We start from the raw sequence: 24,491 nt of genomic DNA, 5'->3' as shown, positions 1-24,491 counted from the left end.
GTATAGAAAAATTGACATACACAAAATCTTCTTCTGAATAATTGGACGGGGATGCATGTTAACAAACTGAAGTCAGGAAATTGATAACCTGTCTTCAAATATTCAAAGTGGCTGAACAGCATTAAGAGACATTTTCAGTGGCTGGATTGAGTGATATTACACTGACTATAGATGGGGACTGAAATGCCTCATTCACTTCCTTTTCTTAACAAAATGTCATGCTGGACTGCCCTCTCTACCTCTCTTCCTCCCTTCCCCCCAAACATGCTGTATTTACTTCTAACATTTGCTTGAAATCATTTCCAGACTTGCATTCCCTCAAACCGCAGCAGGAGCAGCAGGGAGAGTGCAAAGGGAGGCAGAGTGTTCTCTTTTCAACAAATAGGGAGGAAAAAAGAGATAAAAAGCTCAGATTTATTTATAATTACACACACAAACACACACACACACACTTTTTAGTGTCTTGCAGATAAACATTACTTCATTCCCAGAAATTGAGACACACTTCACACTACCCCTACTTACTTAAAGAAATTTCTTTAAAAGCTATCTTGACAAAAACCTTACATGTTCTATTTGCAAATTATTTATATGAATTTCAAGCTAGTAAAAAGTTGCCAAATTGATTGTTTCAGGAAAACTGAAGACTTTGGTTCTTTGGACTTTGAGCCAAGGTGGCGCAGTGGTTAAAATGCAGCACTGCAGGCTACTGCTAGATCAGCAGGTCAGCGGTTCAAATCTCACCGGCTCAGGGTTGACTCAGCCTTCCATCCTTCCGAGGTGGGTAAAATGAGGACCCAGATTGTTGGGGGCAATATGCTGACTCTCTGTAAACCGCTTAGAGAGGCCTGAAGGCCTATGAAGCGGTATATAAGTCTACTGCTAAGTCTACTACTGCTATTATGAATGGCAACAAAAATCAGTTGCAGACATCTTGGCAGAGAATCCACTAATACAGCAAATTGCATTCCATAGTTTTGTTAATCTAAACGCAAAAAAAGGCCCAACTTCTGAACCCTTCACTAGCTCACTTGCTTTTTTTCTCTGGAAATGCTTTTCACTCCCTTGCAAAATCCAATGGGTTCCTGCTTTTAGGACTAATTAAAAGATGATTGTCGTATAGATAATAAAGGAGGTGAAAAAGGCATACAGTGGTGCTTTAAAGTTTGTGAACCCTTTGAATTTTAAATATTTTTCCATAAAAAATATCAGTAGTTGTGAGAAAAGGAAATGGGCCCAGAACAAAATAGGATGGTGAACTAGCTTTAAAAATCCAGGATTTCTGGAAAACAAATATATAGGCAAAGAATTAGAAACCGTCCTTGAGACTAATATATTGAAAGACAAGAAGTTGGTTAAACAAAAATGAAAGATATACAGTAGAAACTCGGGTCATGAATGCTTTTGACCATGACCAAATCAGGTGGCGACCAAAAATTTCGCAAATATTTTGCATCTGGTTGCAAACAAATACTCGGGTGGCAATCAAACACAAACGTGGTGATTTCCCCTGCCACAGCGATTTCCCCTTCTGCGCCATTTTTTTTTGTATATGCATCCGCAGTCAGTCTTGCTTCCAGTCACGACCAAATCTGGTTGCGACTGAAGTCCTGGAATGGATTACAGTCGTGACCAGAGGTTCCACTGTAGTCACGAAAACATCATACAACAGGATCCAGAGCATGTTTTGAGTGGGTTATTAAGCAGCATTTTAATACAGCAGTCTCAAGATCATCTCTCAATTTCTCCATCATCCTCTTAGACTATAATAAGCTACATACAATTACAGTATATTAAAGGCAATATTTCAGTCTATTTTTGTGCTAATAGAAACTTGTCAGAAGCTCTGTCATTAATTTAGAATATTACTGAAATTATTTACCAGGGGAAAAAAAATCATAAACTCGTGGATGTCGACAGCTACAGTATTTAATTCTTCCTAATCTTAGGCTTTCATCAAGGCAAGCTTCTGTCCAATATAATCAGTCTGCATTATTTACACATACAGAGAGCAAATGTTTGCAGGGCTTAATATTCTCAGATTAAAATAAAAATACAGTAGGTGTGTTAATTTGTCATTTGTGCAGTGAAGTAGGACACTTTTATTACAACAAATAAACGAATTGACAGAGATGGGAAGATGCACAACCCTCAATAATAATTTGGTTGATTCTGCTTACCTGTCTTTTAATATAATGAGGAAAGCACAAAGGTAGAAACTTCAAATATTTTAAACGTTTCTTTTCTCTATAGAGAGAACAAAAAGAAACAAACAAAAAGGCAGTGCCACAAAATACTAATCATTATACTTAGGATATGTTTAATGAGATGTTAAGGAATGTTTGTCAGAGGCAACTGAATTTGTGTCTGGACTCCATGATTCAGGTCAAGATGAAAGTGGAAATAGCTATCTAAGATCTAAAATTAGGATGGCAATTCTTTTCTGAGATGAAGCACCACTAAATTCAATGAATTTTGTTTTTGAAGAGGTGCAAATAAGAATGCACAAATAAAACTATACTATTGTCTCTTTTCATTGGTTTTCTGATTACCTCAAATTCTGTGTTTTCCAGAATCAACTACAGAATACTTTAAAGATGCATAAAAAGTTAGTTCACTTTATCTCCACTGAAAATACATTCTGGATGAGATAACTTATAAGACAGAATTGGTCTACAGTTAACCCTTTCTCTACTGCTTCCCCCAATAAAAGCTGGGGGGTTTAGTTCCTTGTTTATAAGACAGGAGTTTGAAACCCCAGCAAGAAAAATGACCCAAGCTGGAGATGGGGGAAGGACAACAACACTCTTCAAGCTGCTGCATTTCCACTAGAAATTGCCCTGTCTTCAGAGTGTGTCTTGGAGCAGAAATTGGCCATCTGGCTGATGTTACATACAACTGTTTTTAAAAGGCATAGCCATTGTACAATAGAATAACAACCAATTAAGATTATATGCCTAGTGGAGTTGCTAGATCCAGTTACTTACAAGAGCTGTGGTGGCATAGTGGTTAGAATGCAGTATTGCAGACTAATTCTGCTGACTGTCAGCAGTTCAATCCTGACCAGCTCAAGATTGACTCAGCATTCCATCCTTCCGGGGTAGGTAAAATGAGGAGCCAGACTGTTGGGGGCAATAGGCTGACTCTGAAAATTGCTTAGAGAGAGCTGTAAAGCACTGAAATGGTATATAAGTCTAAGTGCTATTGCTATTATAGCAGACCTGAGTAGAAATGTATTAAATAGCAGTCAGAAAGGTGAGATGCCTCAGTAAGGAATTGTACCAAAGCTAAGCCAAGCCAGACTTATTAAAGACATAGGGGGAAAAAGGCCATAAGTTGCTGTTAAAAGACAATGGATAAACTGAATGATGGGGAGAATGGCAAAAGCAACCAGGGCATATGAGTTTTGAACTACATTTAATACAAATATTTATAACTCTGCCAACACTGACTGTGTAAATTGGTCTTCATCTGGCATTCTGAACAGATGGACAAGTCTTATTTGAAGGGTATCCCAAATCATCCACAATTCATCTGACCAACTTGATTCAGGATGTGCCAAGAGGACAGTAGAAAAAAGGTTGTCTGGCTTATGTATCCTTTGGTCTTTTAAGTGAACTGCCAGATGTCCATGGTTAGGGTTAGATACCCTTATTTTTGTATCAATAAAAAGATTTCACATTTATATATGATTTGTATCAACTAAAGTTCAATATGAGTAAAAAACTCAATTTGATTCAAAAGGAAAAAAAGTGCAAATTGGAACAGGGATGAGCTCTGTTCCCTGTTTCCAAGTGCTTTTTAAAAACCTGTCTTTTTTTGCAGGACTTGACTTAGGGTGATGGACAGACTCTGAGAGTTATAAGAAATTTGATGTGTGGGGGGGCAGGTGATTCCCTAAAGGGATGCTGTTTTGTATTGCCGAGTTGCTTATATTTATTGTTGCTTTAATTTTTGTAAAGCTGCCCGGTGTAGTCAGGGATGGGGCAGTCTACAAATTCAATAAATAACATAAAAAATAAGTTATTACCCCTGCAGTAAAGTTTTGGTGTATCTCCTTGGGAATACAAAATCCTTATATTGTTTTTGTTACTGTATTGCACATTTTGTTGGAAATGAAAATTTAAAAAAATGAAAAGGGGCCCCAACCCTTTTGTTTTAAATTTTATAAGACAGGATAGTTTGAGACCATTCACCAGGAGACAATGACTTCTAGTCCAGTCTTAGGCATGAAAGCCAGCTGGATGACCTTGAGCCAGTCATTCTCTTTTAGCCCAACCCACCTTGCAGGGTGGTTGTTGCAAGGAATATAGAAGGAGGAAGGTGTGTTGGAAATGTTCACTGCCTTGCATTATTTGTAAAAACAATAAAAGAGAGATACAAATAAATAAAATAAAGAAACAACATTGTATTAACTCATTATGGAAGTTAACAATTTTCCAACTGTATTCCCCTGAATACAGGTGGTCCTCAGGTTACAACTGGTTGTTTAACAACAGTTAGTAGTTATGATGACCTCAGAAAAGGTACATTATGGCCCAATTCTGGCCATCATAAAACATTTTATCCACCCTCTCCCACCCTGCATTTGCACTTACAACCAGTTGCCAAGTGCCCTGTGATCATGTGACCACCATTTGCAATGTTCTCTGCCAGCTTCCTCAGAAAGTCAGGTTACATGTCAGGAGGACTCCTTCTAGTCTTTAGGGGCTGGCTGAAATAACTGCTGGCTGAGGAAAATTGACATTCTTCCATGGGATGAAGAAACAAAGCTGAGATCATGGAGATGTAAGCTCCATTTCTTCAACCTGGGGAAGGACATCAGCTTAGCTTGATGTGCGGAAAGGAACTTCCTGCACCCAGTAGGGTACAGGAAGGGACTTTGGAGCTTCACGATTTAAGCTTCATTTCTGCACCCCAATGGAGGAGTTTCCTTCTGTGCCTGAAGATCAGTTGAACTCCTGAGGGGTGCAGATCATGTTCACCATTTCAACACACCTAGGCGGCCTTGAGAGAACTCTTACAGAATAGTGCAAGGCCACCTCTATAGGAAGGGCCTTGCGTTGGCTGGACATAAAATGTAAATGGAATAATTTCTGTATGCTGCTGGGCCATTCAACTGGCCGAGGCTGACTGCCCTGCAGCAGCTTTGCTTGCACCAGTGAACCCTTTAGCCAGCGAAGGCCACCAGAGCCTTCCCAGCCTGAGGCATCCCATACTCCACATCACAACCCACACAACTGCTTAACAACTGCAATTTGGGAGAGCTGGGATTGCAGACATTGACAAATTGGTCGTGTGGGCATCTCGCTGAATGACTGCCTCACTCAATAATTAAGATTCTGGTCCCGATTGCGGTGTTAAGTCGAGGATTGCCTGTAGGGCTGAACCTATACAAATTCAAATTCTTCCCAAATTATAGACAAATTATAGCACAAAACAAATGGGGTCTTCAAGTATTTCTGAACTACTATATTTTTATAAGTCTAGATTGACATGTCCTTTGGGAATATCCAAAAAATCTAAAGAACAGCCTACCAATGCTGCCTATGGCTAGTACACACCATACCTAGTGTACTAATGTCACAGTGTTATATTGCTGATGCCTAAAACGAGAATGGATTATATATCCACAACTAAAGAACCACAGAGTGCATCAGACAATTGTTACTAATGAGGCATGACTTTTGTGGTATGATACCCAATTCCATATGATACTGAGTTCCGTAGGGGAGAAAAGGAGACTATTTTCACATAATCGCTAGATTAGGATTTTTAAACCATGTTTTATTGAATATATTACAATAGCTCATTCAGCACTCAATGCAAACAGGTGATTTACACATTAACTAAGGCCAAAATCCATGCTATGACTTAGTCATAGGTGTGAACCATATTATGGGAGCATAGGATCTTAATGGAAAGCAATAAAATGTGGTAGTGTAATATATTTACAGTACTGCACAATTTAAAATAAAACACCTATCAAACAACCCTTCCACCCAGCAAGTGACTAGTAGCTAACGTCCTCTGTGCTGATTTTTGTTTTAAAACAATATATTATGGCAAGCAATCAGTCAAAGTACAAAGGTCTTTGAGGAAATAAATGCAAAGAAGGTATACTGCAAATTGGAATATGTATAGCTGTATGCACCCAACCCCCAAACAAAAAATGCTAAATGTGTCTGCATTCTCCCGATTCTGAAAGAAATATCAGAAGTCCAATTGCAAAAAGAAAAGATGAAGAGAAAAATACAGCTCTGTTTAAAAACTAACTATTGCAATGTAGATAGCTAAAAGATGAGGTAAGTGACATAAAATGTAGCTTAAAGAATAAAGGAACAATAAATGGGGGTAGAGACAGAGAGAAAATAAGAAATCTGATGACCTATCCAGTGAATGTTTACTATAGAAATAAAGTATCTACGGTACCAGGTCCCCTTGTTTTTAACTGCCAAATTTTCTTTTGAGAAACTAACAATTGTTATGAATCTTGGGGGACTGAATATTACTTTGCAATATATGGATTACAAAGAGATCCCAGTAGGGTTCATTGCATTACAGTTAAGAAGATTCCCAAGAGAGAGCAAGCAGTCCTAAATATAACAAGTTTATTAAGTCTCCCAATTAACTGCATTAAACAAATGCATTTATCTTTCCCAATTATCCCAATACCTGAGAATAACTCTTTTTAGTTATTTCTCTCTGAACACATATATAAAACACCACGAGATCCAAAATTTGTCAATATGAGTAGCAGAAGGAGGAGGAAGGGAATATTTCAAAAGCAGCAGTTTTCTTTTGGAGCCACTTCTGCATTTCAGCCTGCAGTGTAATAAGAGTCCTGGAGGTCAGACAGTGTGAGCTACAACTCAATTAACTTCTTTATCGTTTGTCTGAATGCCATATTTCTGGTTCAGAGTACAGACATTGACCAAAGACATTTCAGTGACTTCAGCTCAAACCAACCAAAGAATGTTTATTTCCTAGCATTATTCTTCCTAACAGCCAGTTTAATCTTGTCTTTATTTGAACAAGGATAAGGGTACACGTACTCCAGTTTAAACAAATTTGAATTAAATTTAAAGTCCTTCTGGGAAAACTACCCAGCCAACTATAGTACAGATTTCCTCTAAAGTCAAAAATAACACACCCTTCGGACACAGAAGCATTAAAAACATTCATTTGTTTTATAATCCAGCCTCGGTCCCCTGAAGAGAGTTTTTATAGTGGTTTACCCAACTCATGCAATTATCAGCTTAGCTTTGGTAACCTCTATAACTTTTAAAGAATGGTGGTCTGTGTGAAAGTGAAATTTTCCCAAGTCATATAAAAGGATTCTACATTTTGGTCAGTAACAGTCAAGAAATTGCTGTATCATCAAATAAATTTGAAACAGTTTCTAGAACTTATTCTCAGTTTGCAATGACAAGTAGGCTGCTATGGGTAAGCTTCAAATGCTTCTCTAGAGCTGCTTCTAAGCAGACTATAAATAGATTGAATTTCCATGGTCAAATGTAGAAAAATCTGAAATCTCGGTATTTGAAAATCAATGTAACACTAATGCGCATATTGTTAGATATTTTCCCCTATTGGCCAATGGCAGTATTTGCATGATACACTGAACCACAAATAAATCAATAAGTTTTAAATATAGTTTGTGATTCAACCTGTGTACTTAGTTTATATCTGAGTGCTATATGAATTCAGAAAATTGGAATAAGAACATCAGGATTAATCATATATCATCTGTTGAAATGGGTGGCTATAATAAATGTTATGAATTAAATACTATGAAACAAGTATTTAATCTGGACATCTACAGGGTTGAAATAGACATATACTAATGAACAGGTTTTTTTATAAACCCAAAATGGGAAGGAATATTGTACATTAGGGATTACTAAATAAGAAAATTGGAAGGGAAATCTAACAGAAATAGGCGATTGCATTTGTAACTAAATTATTGCAAGGATGGATTTAAACCAGGTTCATTTATTACCAGTATACGGAAACAATTCTACAATATGAAATCAACTGGCAAGAATATCTCAAGTGAGTTCAAAATTAAAAAAATAAAGACAGAATATTGGATTGTCTATGATTTCTCCCAATATCAGCTAGATATATTAAATATTTTCCCCAAACACATGCCATTCCTTAGAATTGCCAAAAGGACTACTCATTTTTCTTAGTTTCTGAATTGACGGGAGATAGTGATTCTTGAGACCAGACCTAGTCCAGGAACAAGTATGTGATGATTCTCCTACTGAAGTTAATTCATACAGAGTTTGGTACCTGAAATGTTGAGTTTAAATAACAACTGCATATAAAAGCCTCTTGAAATATAAAGTAGCTATCCTTGGTAACAAAACAAAAAACAAAACAAAAAAACCCCTCCTTTCCAGCTTCTAATATCTCTCTCAATGGAAAAGGTGTGGGGGAACCACAATGTTATCCTGACTTGACTCTTCTCAGTTAGTTTTTGATTGCAATATTGATGTGTAAAATTGCCCCACGGGAAGTTATATATGGTCCTGACAATATTTTCTGGTGCCAAGAAGAGATCAGGTTGTTTAAAGACTTTGGATTGTTGACTTGAAATTAAATTCTCTTTTGCTAAGTGGAAGAAACATGGGATAGAAAATAAAATCAAATTTCTACCAAATAGGGTCAAGAGCTAACTTTCAGAAACAATGCTTTTTTATTTTGCATTGGTCACAATACATGGATACTCAAGCAGTTTTCATTTTAGTTTAGGATTTGCTCTCTAATAAATACTGAATAAACTTAGTTACCTAATTGTGTGTGTGTATGTATGTGTCTTGCTGTGTATAATATTTATTACATATATCCACACATTTGCAATCAGGAAAATTACAAAAAAAATACATAATTCAACAAACAATTCTTCTTCTGTAATCTATGAGGTCCTTCCATAATTAGAGCCCAGACTGATTGTAGTTTTAGGATATTTTGTATTGATCAAGTTACAATTAAAAATCATACTTAATCATGTAGTTTTGTACATTGTGCGTATATGTGAGTGTGTGTCACCTCTGATTTGCCTTTTAAAATCTGATGGAGATATATTTATTCAATATATATAGCCACCCATCTCAAACAAATAACCGGGCGGCGAACTGTCATAAAATCAATTAAAACCAAATTACAAGCAGGATACAAAAAATAAATATACACAGTAGCTGAGAAAATGATGATCTGCAGATATCCAGGAAACAGGATGCTTCACATACTTGGGATCCTAGGCCCAGGCATATAACCATGACTCCAAGGTCTTACAAAGAGCGAACATGGGGCCATCCTAATCTCTGAAGGAAGAGGACAAGTACTATGGCAGAAAAGGCATGTATCCTAGTCCATGACAGCTGACGTTCCTTGGCTGACAGGATTTGGAGCGTGCCCATCCTGATGGGACTGGATTGGACAGGTAGAAACAACTGGGAGAAGACGGTCTCTCAGGTAAGCCAATCTCAAGCCATAAAGAGCTTTGAAGGTGACAACCAGCACCTTTAGCTGCATCCAGAAACATACCAGCAACTAATGCAGTGGTGTTACATGTACCACGTACCCAATTTCATTTACTATCTGTGCAGCTGCATTCTGTACCAGTTGAAGCTTCCAAATCCCTTCCAAGGGGAGTTCTACTAGAACACATTTGAAAAATCCAGACCAAAGGTCGGTCACTCACAAGGGCATGAGTGACAATGAGCAGAGACTCCCAATCCAGGTATGAGTGCAAGTGGCGCATAACCCAAAGGTGTGCCAAAGCCTCTTGGCCAGAGCTGCCAACTGTTTTTCCAACAGGAATCAAGATTGCATACCGGATCTATCTGGAGCAGTACCATCCGAGGACCAAACGAATCTTGGCATTAGAAAGCCCAAACTCCTAGGTATAAGTCATATGAAAAACTATTTAAAACTAAATTAGGTTAGCTACAATTATTCCAATTGCTGAAGTTCATTTTTTTTAAAATTGAAACTATTAAATAAGCAAAACTTTTATAGCTTTGATTAAAACAAAAGAGTAACATTTGAGCAATTGGAATAATTGAAACCTCTCTTATGCCCAATTTCTAGTATTCCAGAAGATAGTTATACCTATGTTGAAGTAAAACAGAAATCTTCAAAATTCTGGCTTACTATGAATTTATTTGGCCGTGGCTACATACTGTTGTTACTCATGTTTAAATACTTCTCCCTGCGTGAGGAGGTAAATAAACCATGAAAGATCTTTTGGTAGTTTATTTACAAGGAAACGGGGACCAAAACGTTTGGTTTGTTCCCTCAGACTAGTTGAAAACTTCTGGTTGTTGGCTTGTTTGGCAGAGACAAGCCAGAGGGTTTCAATTCATGGTAAACAAATCACAGGAGTTTCTCTGCTTTGTTAGTTCTTTCATGGGCAAGAGAGCCAAAGCAAATCTGATCAACTAGAATTTAAATTACTACAAAGTATAAACATGACCACTAGAAGAACACGGTATTGCACAGCAGCATTTTACATTTTTTATCAGAGATTTTACAGCTATTTACAAATAGAATTCCAAACTGGAATGTTTGCATGAGGTTTTGGAGTTTCTTTTGGAGAATATCTGTTTTTGAACAAAGTTATACATCGATTGATTCCTATAATGATTAAAAGTAATGATTTCCAACAAAATAAAGCCTTTATATCACCTGGAAACACAATTCAAAGGCAGATTCAAGTAGTCTATATATATCTGAAAAAGATATGTTAAAAAGCAAAGTGAGAACAGTGAAATTCAGGGTTTTGTTTGACTTGACATTCATATGACATTAAGTAAGCTATCTCACTGGCAAGAAAAATGATCCAAGAACTAGCTAGACATCTTTGACGCTGTCCAAGTATAAGAAATTTCCTGAAGCCATGGACTTAGCAAAGACAAACTAATGTTCCTCCATGGAATGGGAAGTCCTCAACCTGTAAAACCATGAACATTTTGATTTGTCGCCTAAAACTTCGTAATACTAACATCATGCTTTTAATGCCTGGGAGGATTTCCCCCCCTGGATTAAGGGATACATTTATTTAAGAAAATAATACTCAAGGCTATATAGAAATATTAATAAATATATGAATAAAGAACACATTAAAATGGAAACCTACGCAACAGATAAAACATCTTATGCAGATTGTGTTCAAAGGCATTTTTAAGTAAACCTCTAATAACTTTAATGTGCTGAAGCCTTGTTTGAAGAAAATGTCTTTAAAATGCAATACTCTTTTAAGGGATAAAAGGAATCTTTAGAGGCATGGGATTCCATAATCTAGATATTGCCACAAAAGATACAACTCCATGAAACACTGGGCAAATACTCTGTCAGAATCTGAAATGCCTCCCTTACAGCTTTTAGGGCAGAGATGAGGAACTGAGCAACCAAAAGGTTCCTCATAACTGTTTGAAAAAGCAAACCATTCTGATTGTTCTGTTATTCTGAAAGCAAATCATTTAAATGGGTTCTTTAAACTTTGCGAGAAACGAGGAAGCCACTGTCATTCTTGCAAATCAATGTCACCTAGTCCAAAACCACCAATCAAGACCCTCTTTTTTGCATTTTGGACTACCCGAGGTTTCTGTTCAAGGGCAGCCTCATGTAGAATGAATCCATTCTGGATATAGCTTGCATGTGTTATTCTACCTTTCCTGTGATCAAGCACATTTGGCATATCACCCAAGCTCAAGAAAGGCACTCCTGAGTCCCAAAGTAATATTTCAGAAGCAAATCCAATTTCACGATTCCACCAATAATACTGATTTTTCTACATAGTGCACATCATGCAAAACAGAACCCCTGATTTCTAAATCATCTGATTCTTAATTAATAACATCTGTTTTAGCTCAAATTTCAGTTTGTTCTCCCGCATTCAGATTAATATTTTCAAATATGTGACATTAACATTTTGTAATATTAAATACTGTTCTTCCCTGTACACATAAATGTTAACTGAGTAACTTTCCAGATTTTTTTTCTGGGCACTATCTTAGAAAGTCGTGAGAAGAGAGAGAAGATGCATAGAAAGGAAAATTGGTTCTAAAACCAATTTTTAAAAATATCTCATCTATTCTAAAATGCAAATAGCATATACTCTAGCCTCCATATTTTATAAGTTTTTATTTCTTGCATTTGTATTAAAAAGAACAAGAATGGATTTTATATTCAGAATATATTATGTTATATTTAATATTATCAATTACCTTAACTTCTCCCTAAACATTCTTGGCTGTCAAGTATAAAATATACATTTACTACTTTGATGAAAAATAATTAAAAGATACAAAACACAAGCTCCCACTTGATTAAATATAGTGGATCTGTACCAACTGGCACAAGTAATTTGGCACAAACATAAACAATGGCAACTCATGAAAAACATAAACCATGTTTCTACAATATCAACAAAAACTATGGCAGCTAAGAAGTCTTAGTTGTTCAATTTCCCCCCATAATTACTGTATTTAAGGCTCTAACAACAATATAGCAAAAGCTATGTAGCAAATTGCTCTAGAGTACTAATTTATGTTATTTAAATTTTGATATTGAAAAAGTTTATCTGAAACCTATTTATAAGCCTATCTTGGCAATTTGTAAAAGACCTATTTGAAAATGTAAGTTCAGAGTTTGTAGCATAATTTGTGCACATTTATAACCAGTGAGTGTGAAAAAGCAGATTGGTCAAGCGCTTAAGCAAATATTTAGAAATATAATAGTAACTGATAATGAATGTAACTGAAATAGAATCCATACTTTAAGTGGCCCACTTCACACAAAATGCTAAGCCATAATACAGGTTGTCTCAAAGGTGCTTTTTCAATAGGCAACTGGACTTTGTTTTTCTTTGAAGACATTTAGCTTATAATCCAAGAAGCTTTTTGATAATACAGGTTGTTTTTGGCATAGTATGACATAAACTCACAAAAAAGTTAATCCAAAGTACCATAGCTAATTCAACCCATCTTATTAAGTATGTGGTTATGTGTGAATCAGGTTATAGGAGTACTCACAAAACTATAATGTGGTGTTCCTAAATTTGCTCCATAGGTATAACTATGTTTTTTTTCAAATCTCGATAAATCATAGCTTAATATTATGGATACTTTCTATAAGTGGGATCACATAATTTTCTAAGACAGCTTTTTCATGGTTTGATGTATAAACTATAATTTGCTGGGCTCACATACAATAAACCAAAACCAAACAGATTGTGTTTTAATATGTTGTAGATATTGGTGTTTATTGGTGGATTATTAAGATTATTTACTGAACTATTCACGGCTGGATTCATCTATTGTATGCTAAATTTTTATGCATCCTATTTGATTTTTGCTTAGCTTTCTATACAAATATATGAACTGTGATTTGTAAATTTATGCTTTCCTAAGTAAACCCAGGCAGATATGGATTATTCAAATAATATTTAACAAGTGATAGTTTAGCATATTTTAACTTAGTACAGTAATTGATCACTGTTCATGATACAATGGTTGAACATTATCTGTGTTTAAAGCAAATCAGTTGTCATATGCTAACAAATTCACCCAAACCATAGGTAGAAATTGTTTGTCATTCCCTCTCCATTTTAGTTTTATATCTCAACAATTTTCTGGTGGCAGGCCCACTCCTGCCTCCCCCCCCCTGCAAATAACTACAAAGTATAGTGGCTCACAAAATCAGAATAGTTATATCTGAAGTGATGGAATAAAGTTTTTGCTACCTAAAAAGAGCCCTATGGGCCTCAAAGGAGTAAAAACACAAAATAGTTTCAGCTATGTTCCTACATTCAATTTCCTAGCTATGTGATAGCGCTTTAACTATAATCTAACCTATAGTCCATACTAAGTCATATTTATTCTGTTTAACCAGTGAGAAATTGGTTAATTACCTTTCAGCTATCTCAGTTTCCACTGTTTAGGGAAATGGACATTTGAAACCAAAGTTTAATTTCAAAATCTGGTTTCTACAAATTGAAAATAGCTCTAAGTTGGCAAAACACATATGGCTTCAGCTAAGCCTCTGTCCCTGCTTAACGAGGTATGTGCACATGATGGGATAAAGTAGCAGTATGTAGATGTTCTTTAGCCCTTTCTAGTGAGTTGCTAATCAATGCAAACATGATTTTTTTAAAAAAAGAATATTCTAAAGAGAGTTTCCCACTGTACTCCCAAATCAACAAAGCTTGGGAAACATTCAACAGAAATTGTTAAAAGCCAGTTTTTAACTATCCTGAGACAAAGAACAAAGTGGCAGAAAGAACCTCATCCCTGCTTTCAAAGATCCCCAAACACACTTATTAAACTTTCCATTTCACTATAGCTTTTGAAAATTACTTCCAAGACTACTAACATTTATCTCAGAGATGCCCACTCAATATCTCCATCGTTTGACATGCTCTTGGTAAGGATGAAAATGGTGTTTTGGGGACTTCGCAAAACCTTCACAAAATGACCTCTGGCATATTGTAGTGTTTTATTACTATGAACTTTGAGGCATGCAAGTGTTCAGATAAACCATCAGAGTTTGAACCAAATTGGACTACTAACTTAAGTATACACAAGAGGCTAGGCTGGAGAATTAGAGTCTGTACATGTCACCAATGTATAAACAGGTACAAAACATGCAAAAAACAAAATTGCAGAAAAACCGGGGCCAATGACCATGGTTAATGTACAACACTAAAATAATAACTGAAAAGCAAGAAATGTGTTTTTATTCCACAGAAAGCCATGAGACTTAAGGGTAGGAATAATAGAAAAGGGTGATAACATTTGAAATGAAGTAATTTGGTAAAAAAATAACAAATGACTTTTTAATTATGTAGTACTGTTTTTCTTCAGCCAAATGAGCACAAAATAGACATGTAGCGTGTTTGCAGGGACAAGGCCGGAATCATAAGTAGGGATTTTATAAAGGGAGATGGGAGACCACCAGGTTAATAGAGGATAACCTCACCTGGCAGATCTTCCTTGTTTTACTGAGCTCAAAAACACCTTTTTACGTTATCAAAATAAATGAATTTATACTATCTGGAAATAGAAGCAGTGTAAACGTCTGATTTCCCTTTTTAAGGAATACACCAAAGAAAACATGTTTTTGCTTTGCAACTCCCCACCCAGCCTTTCAGAAACCACGGGAGAAGACCCATCGGCTGGGGCTCTCCTTTGCTTTTACTTTGGAGATGGCGTGGGGGTGGGGGAAAACGAAATAGACGATGCCTTTACAACCGGAAAAACAAAAAAGCTACACATAATCATCCAGCCCTGCGAATGATAACCTCCTCTCTTTTTCCCCGCTCCCCAAACCCCCCACCCCTTCTGCTAGAGGGAAAATCTATTCTAGAAGCCTGTAGAGATATGCGAAGGAAGAGATGGGGGTGGGGAGAAAATCTCCCAGCGCCCCCCGCAACAACGATTAGAAGATAGTATATCATTTTATAAAGCTACATTGTATTCTGTAGACGTGCTCTGCAGACGCAGGAATAGAAGGCTGTTTGGGGGGGCAGAACTGAATTGGGGGAGCAGTGGAAAGAGATCAGTGCTACTACCCAAGGAGGGGGGACACGGTTCCCCTTCCCCCCAGTTTTTTTTCGCCCTGTCACAGCCCTGAGTTGCAGGTAGAGAGAGTTAAGAGATTTAAAGAGAAATTGCTACATTGTAACAAACTCACCGTGATGTTTGAGCAGCAGTCAGCGCGGGGTCTCCGAGACATCCCCGCACGGGCTCCGGAGGCAGGACCCTAGCAGGCACAGACTCATAGAGGGTCAGCTCAATGCCTGATTGCAACCGACGAAGGTTTCCTCTGAAAGATAATAAAAAATAAAAAATAAAGAGAGGAAGAAAAAGCCAAAGCGGGCGGAAAAAGGTAAAAATAATAATAATACCAACAGGCAGTTTTATTTGTACATTTTCAGCTAAACCTTTTTTTATAAAAAATAAAAAAATAGCAACCTCCCTCCTCCCACTCGGCTTAATTTGCATTGGTGCTGCCCCACCCCTCTGGCTCTTTCAAAATACTGTCGCCGCACGCGCGCACGCTCAAAAGGGAGCATTGTAGCGAAGCGTCCGTCGGCCGGGCTTGTCAAGGAAGGGTGCATTAAAGGGGCAGGCGCCGCCAGCGGAGCTCCCCCGCGCCCACCCACCCCCCGGCGGACGCCTTCGCCTGTGCCCCCTCGCCCCCTTTTCCCGGCAGGACGGGCTTTGCGCGACCTGCGGACGGCGGTTCGGAGAGGCGGAAAGGACGCTCGAAACCCTCGTTTCCAGAAAGCTCTTGGGGAGGAAAAAAATACGGATGGGGTTAGAAGAAAATAAATAAATAACCTTCAAGGGGTGAAGATAGGATCGAGGGGGGGGGGGAGGAGAAAGCTCAGACCGGAATGGTTTTAACACCGTCGTTCGTCGTTTTAACACCGATTTTAGGCGTGCTTTATATTAAGAGATTAGATTTTGGACTTTTGCAGGATCTTCTTAGAAATTAATGTACTTAGGATCACATGGAATTATGTGATGGACCATGGGGGGAAACCGAGGAATAAGCCAAGCCTGTGTGGCGGGCGAGTCTTATTTTCCCCAACTTGTGTTACGGGACATAAATCTTACACTGGGGGAAAAGGCAGAAAGCTCCGAGTTTGACACTAAAGAGAGACATCCGTGCAGTTTTTCTGGCAGTGCTATAAAAATGTTTTTTAGTTCAATCTCCAGCCCCGGGATTTCCCAGTGGTCTCCTTTCCAACAACTAAGCAGGCCCAAACATAACTCTAAATCTGCCTTATTCTCCTAAACATTTCAGAGGGCTTTTAAAAAAAATATGTGATGGATATATTTGCTGCTGATTTTAATTCTTTGTAAGCCGCCCGGAATCCTTCGGGATTGGGCGCCATATAAATATATTTAATAAAATAAGTAAAATAAAAAATAAATAAGCAGACGGAACTAGTTTATCTGGACTTTATAATCCAGATTGGGCCAAATCAATTTAACTAAGCCTCCGTCACACCACCCCAACTGAACAATTGATATCATTGAGCATGGTTTATGGGAAATTTTCACACAACACGCTAGTTGTATTTGACTTGGGTTATTTACTTATGGGTAATAGTCTCACTCTAATTTAATTTTGGGTTCACTGAACCCTGAACCAACTACACAAATTGAGTTCATAATACTCAATAGTAGCTAGCTAAATAGTAGGATTTTTTGATCTTCTAGTATAGGGCTATAATATAGGTGTCACATTAAAGACCAAAAATCAATCGTTTGGGAGTATATTTGACTGAAATAAACATGATATTCTGAACTAAATTGCAGTTTAGAAGCACCCAATAAATAAATATGGATGTGTGTACATGTTGCCAGACCATAATTTGTTTAAACATAACAACTACAATGACTGGATTCACACTGTATTGAACCAAACAAATTATAGTTTAGCATGATGCATGAATCCATCTGAATCCATTAAACCTATTGTCTGTTGCTTTATTGCATATTATTTTATCCAAATGCAATATCGGTTCTAATAGGTTTTGTGCTTGGTAAAGTGTAAACCAATGCATCTTTCCAGAGGACAAAGGGCTGTGGTGTAAAGTAAGGTGTATTGAAATGTACGTGTAGGGCAGCAGGTATCACACCAAATCCTAAACAGGTTGACCAGGAAATAAATCTGATGGAATAAATAAAATAAATCTTTACTCAATGAAATGTTATTAGAAAATTGTTCAAGTAGTCCAAAGACATGAGCCTGGCTATTTAGAGCAACCCAGTTGTGTTTATCAAAATAATTGTAATTTATTGCTTAACAATATAGATTTGTACTACAGCTTCAAAGTTTAACATTTTAAAGCTATTATAAATGTGTGACTAGGTCACTCTACTTTTTATTGAAAGAAACACAAACATAAAGTTGATTTTATAGTATTATGGATTCATTACATTTGGCAATGCTGTTTCTGAATGAAATCACTGTAAAGGAAACTCTAGTTTTTATAGTACCTAAACAGAATAAAATGTAGTCTCTCACTTTTATAACCAACAAATTAAGCAAAAGTAATGAAGACAGCATTCATTGCTGCTCTGAAAACTACAGTAAACAAAATGAAACCATCAAAATAAAATGGGACTTTTGGAGTAGTCTCTGCGGATGTTTTTAACTCCGGTCGAACAGTCAAATCAGGCATCATCTTAAAACAAGCATTGTTATCAGGCAGCTGAAAGCACAACTCAGGAAAGGGTCCTTGGCGTACTAATTAAAAACTGGTTTCGCCAGAGAGAGCGCTCCCCTGATTGGCCAAAAGTGAAGTGGATCAGAAAGTAATGGGATGGGCTAAAAGCAGTACTCGTCACTCTGATTAGACAGGTTAAATGTGATTGACTATCGCTGGTAATTAAAAGAGGGTGGAACTTCGTAATGTTTATACTCTGTAATTGGCTGGATTTAAACTGTCTTTAAATTCTGTACTGTATATACACGAGGGAGGGGGAGGCTTAATGTATAAAAAGCCAAAGCTAGGAGTAGTGTGTGGTGACAGACTTCTGTGTCTTTGGTAAAGTAGACTGATGTATATCAGTTTCTCTCTCTCTCTTTTCTCCCCTCTCCCTCCTGTGTTCTATGGGAAATAGTTTTACCTAGCATTTTTCACATAGTGGAGAATTAAAAATGGAAGACTGTAGGAGGAACAGATTGTTATTAATGCTATTAAGTTGCAACCTAATTTTAAAGATTGTGACGTAAAGAATGGTACTCTAGAAAAATCAGTACTGTAATTCAAAATGAAAATCGTTGAATTTTCACTTGATGTCTCAAACGTATTTTCTGGATTAATATGCCCTTGTTTATATATTGCAATTGTTTTTTCTCATCTAGTCCAGGAGTATCAAACTGGCGGCCCATGGGCTGGATGGGCAGAGACAAAAAATGTTGCGATATATCACGTAACGTGATCGAGTTGGCCACCTGTGATCTAGTCTACATATAGAGAAGTTATGAGCTTTCAGGCTACTGAAATCGGGATTTAGGAAATTAGGACTTAGCAATGGGACTCGGCAAGGATGTTGATTGTAAATACAGCATGCATTTTCCAATTTGAAAATTATTTTAAAAATCAAGCGGGTATATGAACAGCAGCGGGCTGTGGCAGTTATGAAAAGGACCCCAGATTCTGTATCTTGACAATTGGAATAGCACTAGCATCATTTTTTGAGTTTAGAACTACCACACAGCCATTCTCTCAAGTTGTTTTAAGCCAGTCCTAATACAGCTTGTCCTGAGTTTTGAATGATTGACACACTGGCAAACATAAGTAGACTACAACATTTTTTTCACTGCATAATCACAAGATAGTATTTTACAGTCTGTTAACAGGAGTGTGTTCACACACTCCTATTATCTTTACTTACGCATGTTGTGGATCTGCAAATCTTTCTAGCAGAAGACTCTCTTGCTTCAGATTCAGGCTTTCCTCTCAAACAGCAGGCGGGTTGGTCAATTCCTGTTGCAACCAATGGATCAACACTTGATCTGAAAAAAAGACCCCTGCACTTTCAGGAAACTCCTAGGAAAAAACCTTTTGGGAGATCTGTCATCGTTTTGGTCACTAAGCAACCGATTGTAAGTTGAGGACTACCTGTGGCTGCATAAGTGTCTCTGCTATCTTGACTTATTTGACTCATTGTGGATAGTTTTTATTGATATGGCTTGCTTTAATTGGTGTGTTTACCTTCCCAACTTTTTAGTGCAAATCAAATAAATAGAAATTATACCGGTTGAGAAGGAAGCCACAAGCAATACTTTGTAAAGACCAACCAAACATGGATAAAAATTTGGGTAAGGTTTTTGTCGTCGTAAGTGTGAAAAAGTTGTAAGTCACTTTTTTCCAATACCTGTTGTAACTTTGGTCCCTAAATGAACTGTTGTAAGCCAAGGACCACCTGCACTGTGTTTGTTACCCTGAATTTATTCTTTAAAAAGCAATAAAGGCAGAATGTAAATAAATAAGACATCAGTCCCTAAAATTAAGCCTAAAATAGGGACGCTTTCAGCTAGAACTACAAAACCCTCATTTATTTACCATGTGGCATATTGAGCACATGGATAGCGGTAATAAAATTATATAGGAGCATGTAATATGGTCCTACGGTGCACCTATGATGGAAATATGCAGTCAATTTTGTAAAGTTTGAGGACTATAAGAAATTATATAGAAGGCATAGTTTTAAACTAGGTGGATTCATAGTAGAATAAAAGCCCCCTCAATGGTGCTTGGTTGGTCTAAGGCAGTGGTTCCTAATGTGGTGCCCACACCCCACAGGGGGGCAATTTCATTTTTAATGGGGGCAATTTGAACCTTGTTTAAACCATGTTAATGGCCTTTTAGGCCTCCATGTTGAGTTCACTTTTTTTGAGTAAAGTAAGAATTATATTTTTTTTGGGGGGGGGGGGGACATCAGGATTTGAGAGATACTTAGATGGGGCATGGCCAAAAAAAGGTTGGGAATTATTGGTCTAAGGGAATGAAATGGGTTGGTACCACAAATGAAAGCCAGACCCAAACAGGCCGTTCCCACGTGTGCTGGACCATCACCCCCACAACTGTTCGGGCTGCTTGGGGAGTACCATATATTATAGAACTATACAAAGTGGCTCTCAGGCGGCTCGATTTTAACTAATTCGGCAACCTCGCACTCTGGGACTGACGGAAAGTTAGGCGCCTCAGGAATGAATATTGCAACAACGCCGAACTGTGAGGAAGACACACAACCGTCCCCCCCCCGTGTTTTTTTTTTTTCCTCTCAAAAATCCCCACAGGTATTTCCCTCATAAAACATCTCCTCCCCCGCGTCCTCTTCCCTCACGGCCGGATCCCCTCAGGCAGCCCCCTGCCGGCTTTCCCCGCGCGTCGCTTTCGCGCCTTTCCCTCCCTCCTCCCAAAATGGCGGCGCCTCTATTTTTTTTTTCCCGCTCAAAAAGAGTTGAAGGAGGAGGAGAAATAAAACACGGAAAGACCAAAAAAAAAAGGTCGAGCGAGCGAGGGGCTCCGCCCCTTTCTCCCTCCCTCCCTCCCCCCGGCGCGTGGGCGGCCCCTCGCCGTCTGCGGGCGGAGGAGGGGAGGGAAGAAGGCGGAGCCTGCGCGCTTGTCGCTCTCTTTGCCCAGCCAGCCCGAAGAGAAGAAGAACGATGACGTCGACGGAGGAAAAAAAAAGGGGAGGGAGGGGCCGGCGCGAGGCGACGGGTAAAGCAAGTCGCTGGGTTTGGCTCGCTGGCTCCGCCCCGCGCGCTCGCCTTTCGCCCTCCTCACCGCCACCACCACCCCGCCTCCTCCGAAAAAGGGGCGGTCCCACTTTGGATCTCTCCCCTCCGTTTCTTTTGGGGGAGACGCCAAACTTCGCTCCGCCCCCTTCAGGTGCAGATGCAACCGCCCCGCCCCTCAAACAGCTCCCTTTCCTCTCTCTCCCCCCGCGTCTCTTCAGGGCCCCCCCCCTCCCTTTCCAAGGGTGGGAACAGCCCTCTCTGCCTCCCCCCCCCGTCTCCGCCTGTGCGTGCAACAACGTCCCCATTTCCCAGCAGAAAAGAGGCTTTGTAGTCCTTCCAAGCCACACCCTCCCCTTCCCCCCCCTCTCTGTCAGGGGGTCCCGCTGGAGGAGCAAACAAAAGCGGGGTCCCTCTTGGGCCTGTGGTAAGAGGCCTCCCACCACCACGCGCCCCCCTCCCCAAGAAGGAGGGGGGGGGTTGCTGCTAGGCTGGGTGCAAAAAAAGGCTGTTTCTAGGCTCCCCCCCCAGGAGGAGGAGGGGGGGCTGCAACCAATGCACAGCCTGGGCTTTGCTGGGGCTCCTGAAATTTAGAGAAAGGGGTGCTTTGGGCCTCTGAGTGGGGGGGGGGAGTGGGAATTCCCCCCCCCGGGGGGCTTTGTGAGGTTGCCAAGTTGGGGAAGGTGTGAAAAATGTGTTTTTTGAGTTGGCCTGGAAGGGAAGGAAAACCAGGCCCATTTGGGAGAAAAATGGGGGGGAAAAACAACTTTTTAAAGTTTGAGCCCAAACTTGAAATGGGGCTCCTTAAAAGCCAAGCCGGAGACCCATGACTGATAATTCGGCATTCCTGGTTGGTTCAAAGTTGTCTGGAGGAAACAGGAGCAAATGTGGGAAGGGAAAAAAAAAAGGAATATTTTATGCCCAAGAAATAGAATGTGGATGTAATGGAAGATCTTTTCTGTTGGTGGCTGCAGGTCTTCCTTCTAAACCACTCTGGAGAAATTCAAATTCTGTTTCCCCTATCTTTTAAAACTACTTTTCTGCCACCCATTTAATCAAGTTTTTTTTTTAAAATCAAATTCTGCAGTTCACCCCCCCCCCTTTGATCAGATTTTTTTATTTGGGTCACAGAATGGCACAATTTCCTTTAAACACTGGCTTTATTTTTTACCAGCAGCACAACTATTGTGAAAAATCAATATGATGCAAGTGAATATTGAGCATCTTGAATGACAGATAATTGAAAGGCTTTGGTTGATTAATCTTCCTGCTGTTAAAGTGATCTTTTTAAACAAACTTGCACATCAAAAAAATGCATGATTTTGCACAGGCATATTGACTGATATTGACCACAATGCAAAAAAAGTTCGTTTGCATTAGCATTGCTTGAAAATAGTGCTATGGCTATTATCTTTATCCTTAGTCATATTTTAACAAAAGTCAGTTTCAACAAAAAGTTTAAAAAATCCCTTAAAAGTCTGATTGTTATAAAGTTTTTTCCATGTTTATCTTTACTATCTAATGAATTCCTCACCCTCACCCACCCTTGTTCAAAACTACCCCATTCTAGTTTTCCTAGTGGTAAATGGTTGTATAATAATTAAATGACAAGACAGGTGTGTTTTATAGATGATGAATCTTATGAACATAGTTTTCTTTTTAAAAAAAAGCTAATATACATACGCTCGGAAATAGCTAATTTGATTAGAACTTCAGATTAAATACTGAATTTATTTCTGAGTGAATGTGAATTAAAATTCCTTTTACTCTCTTTATTCGAAGGAGACTCCTTTTCCAGGATTTTCCCAAAAGGTATGTTGTGACCTAAAATACAGATAACTGAAATTTTGCTACTTGTTTTCACTATTGATATAAGACAAAAATAAGTGCTGATGATTTTAACTTTATTGCAAGTGAATCACACCTCTTAAGCAAATGTTTAATGAAGGGATTTATAGAAGGAAACTACCGACTCAGCAAACATGAATCTTCATGCGTAAATTTGCAATATAAGTTATTTGCCCTGTTACTAAATTAAGACTACTGTTTTAGAGACAAAACAATCGCACATGTGCTTTAAAAAGTAATATTCTTCAATATACTGCCTTTGTTTAAAGTACTCAAAGTTGCACAAAGCAATACAAGAATAGCATCATTAAAAATAAGATAGTATGCCAAAATGTATACTCTTCATAAAACCACAACAAACACATAAAACTGCAACAAAAAGAGCTACAATAAAAGGGACAAAGCTGTTTCCCATAAGAAACAATGGATCCAATAAGTTTGCAGACATTTTAGGTTTCCCTTAGCAGAAACAGTTTTGAATAGCTCTGCTTCATAGATTTCATTCTTAATTATTGAATTCCTTACATATTGCTGACTGAAGAGATGGCCCCATTGCTTCTTTTTGTGTGTATGTGTGTTTAGGGAACAACTTCAAATACCGAAGTGATTAAATATGGACCAGTATCATCTGAGTGATGACAGTTCACTCCATTCTGAAATTCAGCTCCCTGAATTTCCTGGGAATCAGGCTTTGGACTGTAGCGATACATTCAGCCATGATCTCTGTCCAGATATGAGAGACATGATTTATGCTGGACTGAACAATCTGGATGTGGATCCCAGCCTTTCGACTACAAATATAAACAGCGATTCGTTGGAAGACAACTTGGACACCTTGTCTTTGTACTCTGTAAAGGACTGTGATTCCGCTAAACTCCTTGATGATTGTGACACAGACTCACAACCCCTTTTGCAGGGTGAGTAGTCCAGTGCAGAGTTAAGGTGGCAATATATATATAAGGAGAATTGTCTTATTTCAGCCGTGGATTCAGGTCTTTTGGCTTATTAAACTTCATATTCTTTCAGCTAAGATAGTTGTCTTTAGTTGGATGTTTTCCCAGAATGGTTGGGATTTCAATTGTCAAGAATTCTCAGCTTTTCACTGTAAAAATAGGACAAGCTGAATATATTAATAGATAGTAGAAATACACCGAAGGGAGGAGTAGAGGGATAGAAGAAAGAGGGGTAGAGAGGGTGGGAGAGAGGAAGGGAGGGAGGGTGAGAAGGAAGGGAGGGAGTGTATCGGGAGTGAGGAGTGGTAGAGGGGGAGGGAAAGTAGGGTAGAGGGGAATGTTGGAGGGAAGATGGAAAGTTGGAGGGGGGCGAAGGAAAGGGTGTATGGAGGATCGAAGAGGTACATTGGG

At 38.6% G+C, this 24,491-nt stretch overlaps 2 protein-coding genes across 3 annotated transcripts in view; one reads left to right on the top strand and one right to left on the bottom strand.

Annotated features, from left to right (window-relative positions):
• Positions 1 to 16,078, bottom strand: part of BICRA (BRD4 interacting chromatin remodeling complex associated protein) — a 64,619-nt gene extending 48,541 nt beyond the window's left edge. Inside the window, exons 1-2 of one of the 2 annotated variants that reach the window (XM_087727871.1) lie at positions 15,924 to 15,948; positions 15,706 to 15,837 (exon numbers count right to left, since the gene is read on the bottom strand). The gene's annotated coding sequence lies outside the window, so the exon portion shown is untranslated. Of the gene's footprint in view, positions 1 to 15,705 lie in introns of both variants that reach the window. The other variant, XM_087727870.1, reaches the window with a different exon arrangement.
• Positions 16,079 to 22,440: 6,362 nt separating this feature from the next.
• Positions 22,441 to 24,491, top strand: part of ZNF541 (zinc finger protein 541) — a 35,126-nt gene continuing 33,075 nt past the window's right edge. The window contains 2 exon segments of the mRNA XM_087727364.1: positions 22,441 to 23,091; positions 23,710 to 24,044. Coding sequence (XP_087583490.1) covers positions 23,741 to 24,044 — 304 coding nt within the window. The 5' untranslated portion in view covers positions 22,441 to 23,091; positions 23,710 to 23,740.

Source organism: Thamnophis sirtalis, unplaced genomic scaffold, assembly GCF_051295495.1.
Source record: "Thamnophis sirtalis isolate CommonGarterSnake01/CBP01778 unplaced genomic scaffold, rThaSir2_p1.2 scaffold_13, whole genome shotgun sequence".
Classification (NCBI taxonomy): domain Eukaryota; kingdom Metazoa; phylum Chordata; class Lepidosauria; order Squamata; family Natricidae; genus Thamnophis; species Thamnophis sirtalis.
This window is presented reverse-complemented; position numbering and strand designations above follow the sequence as displayed.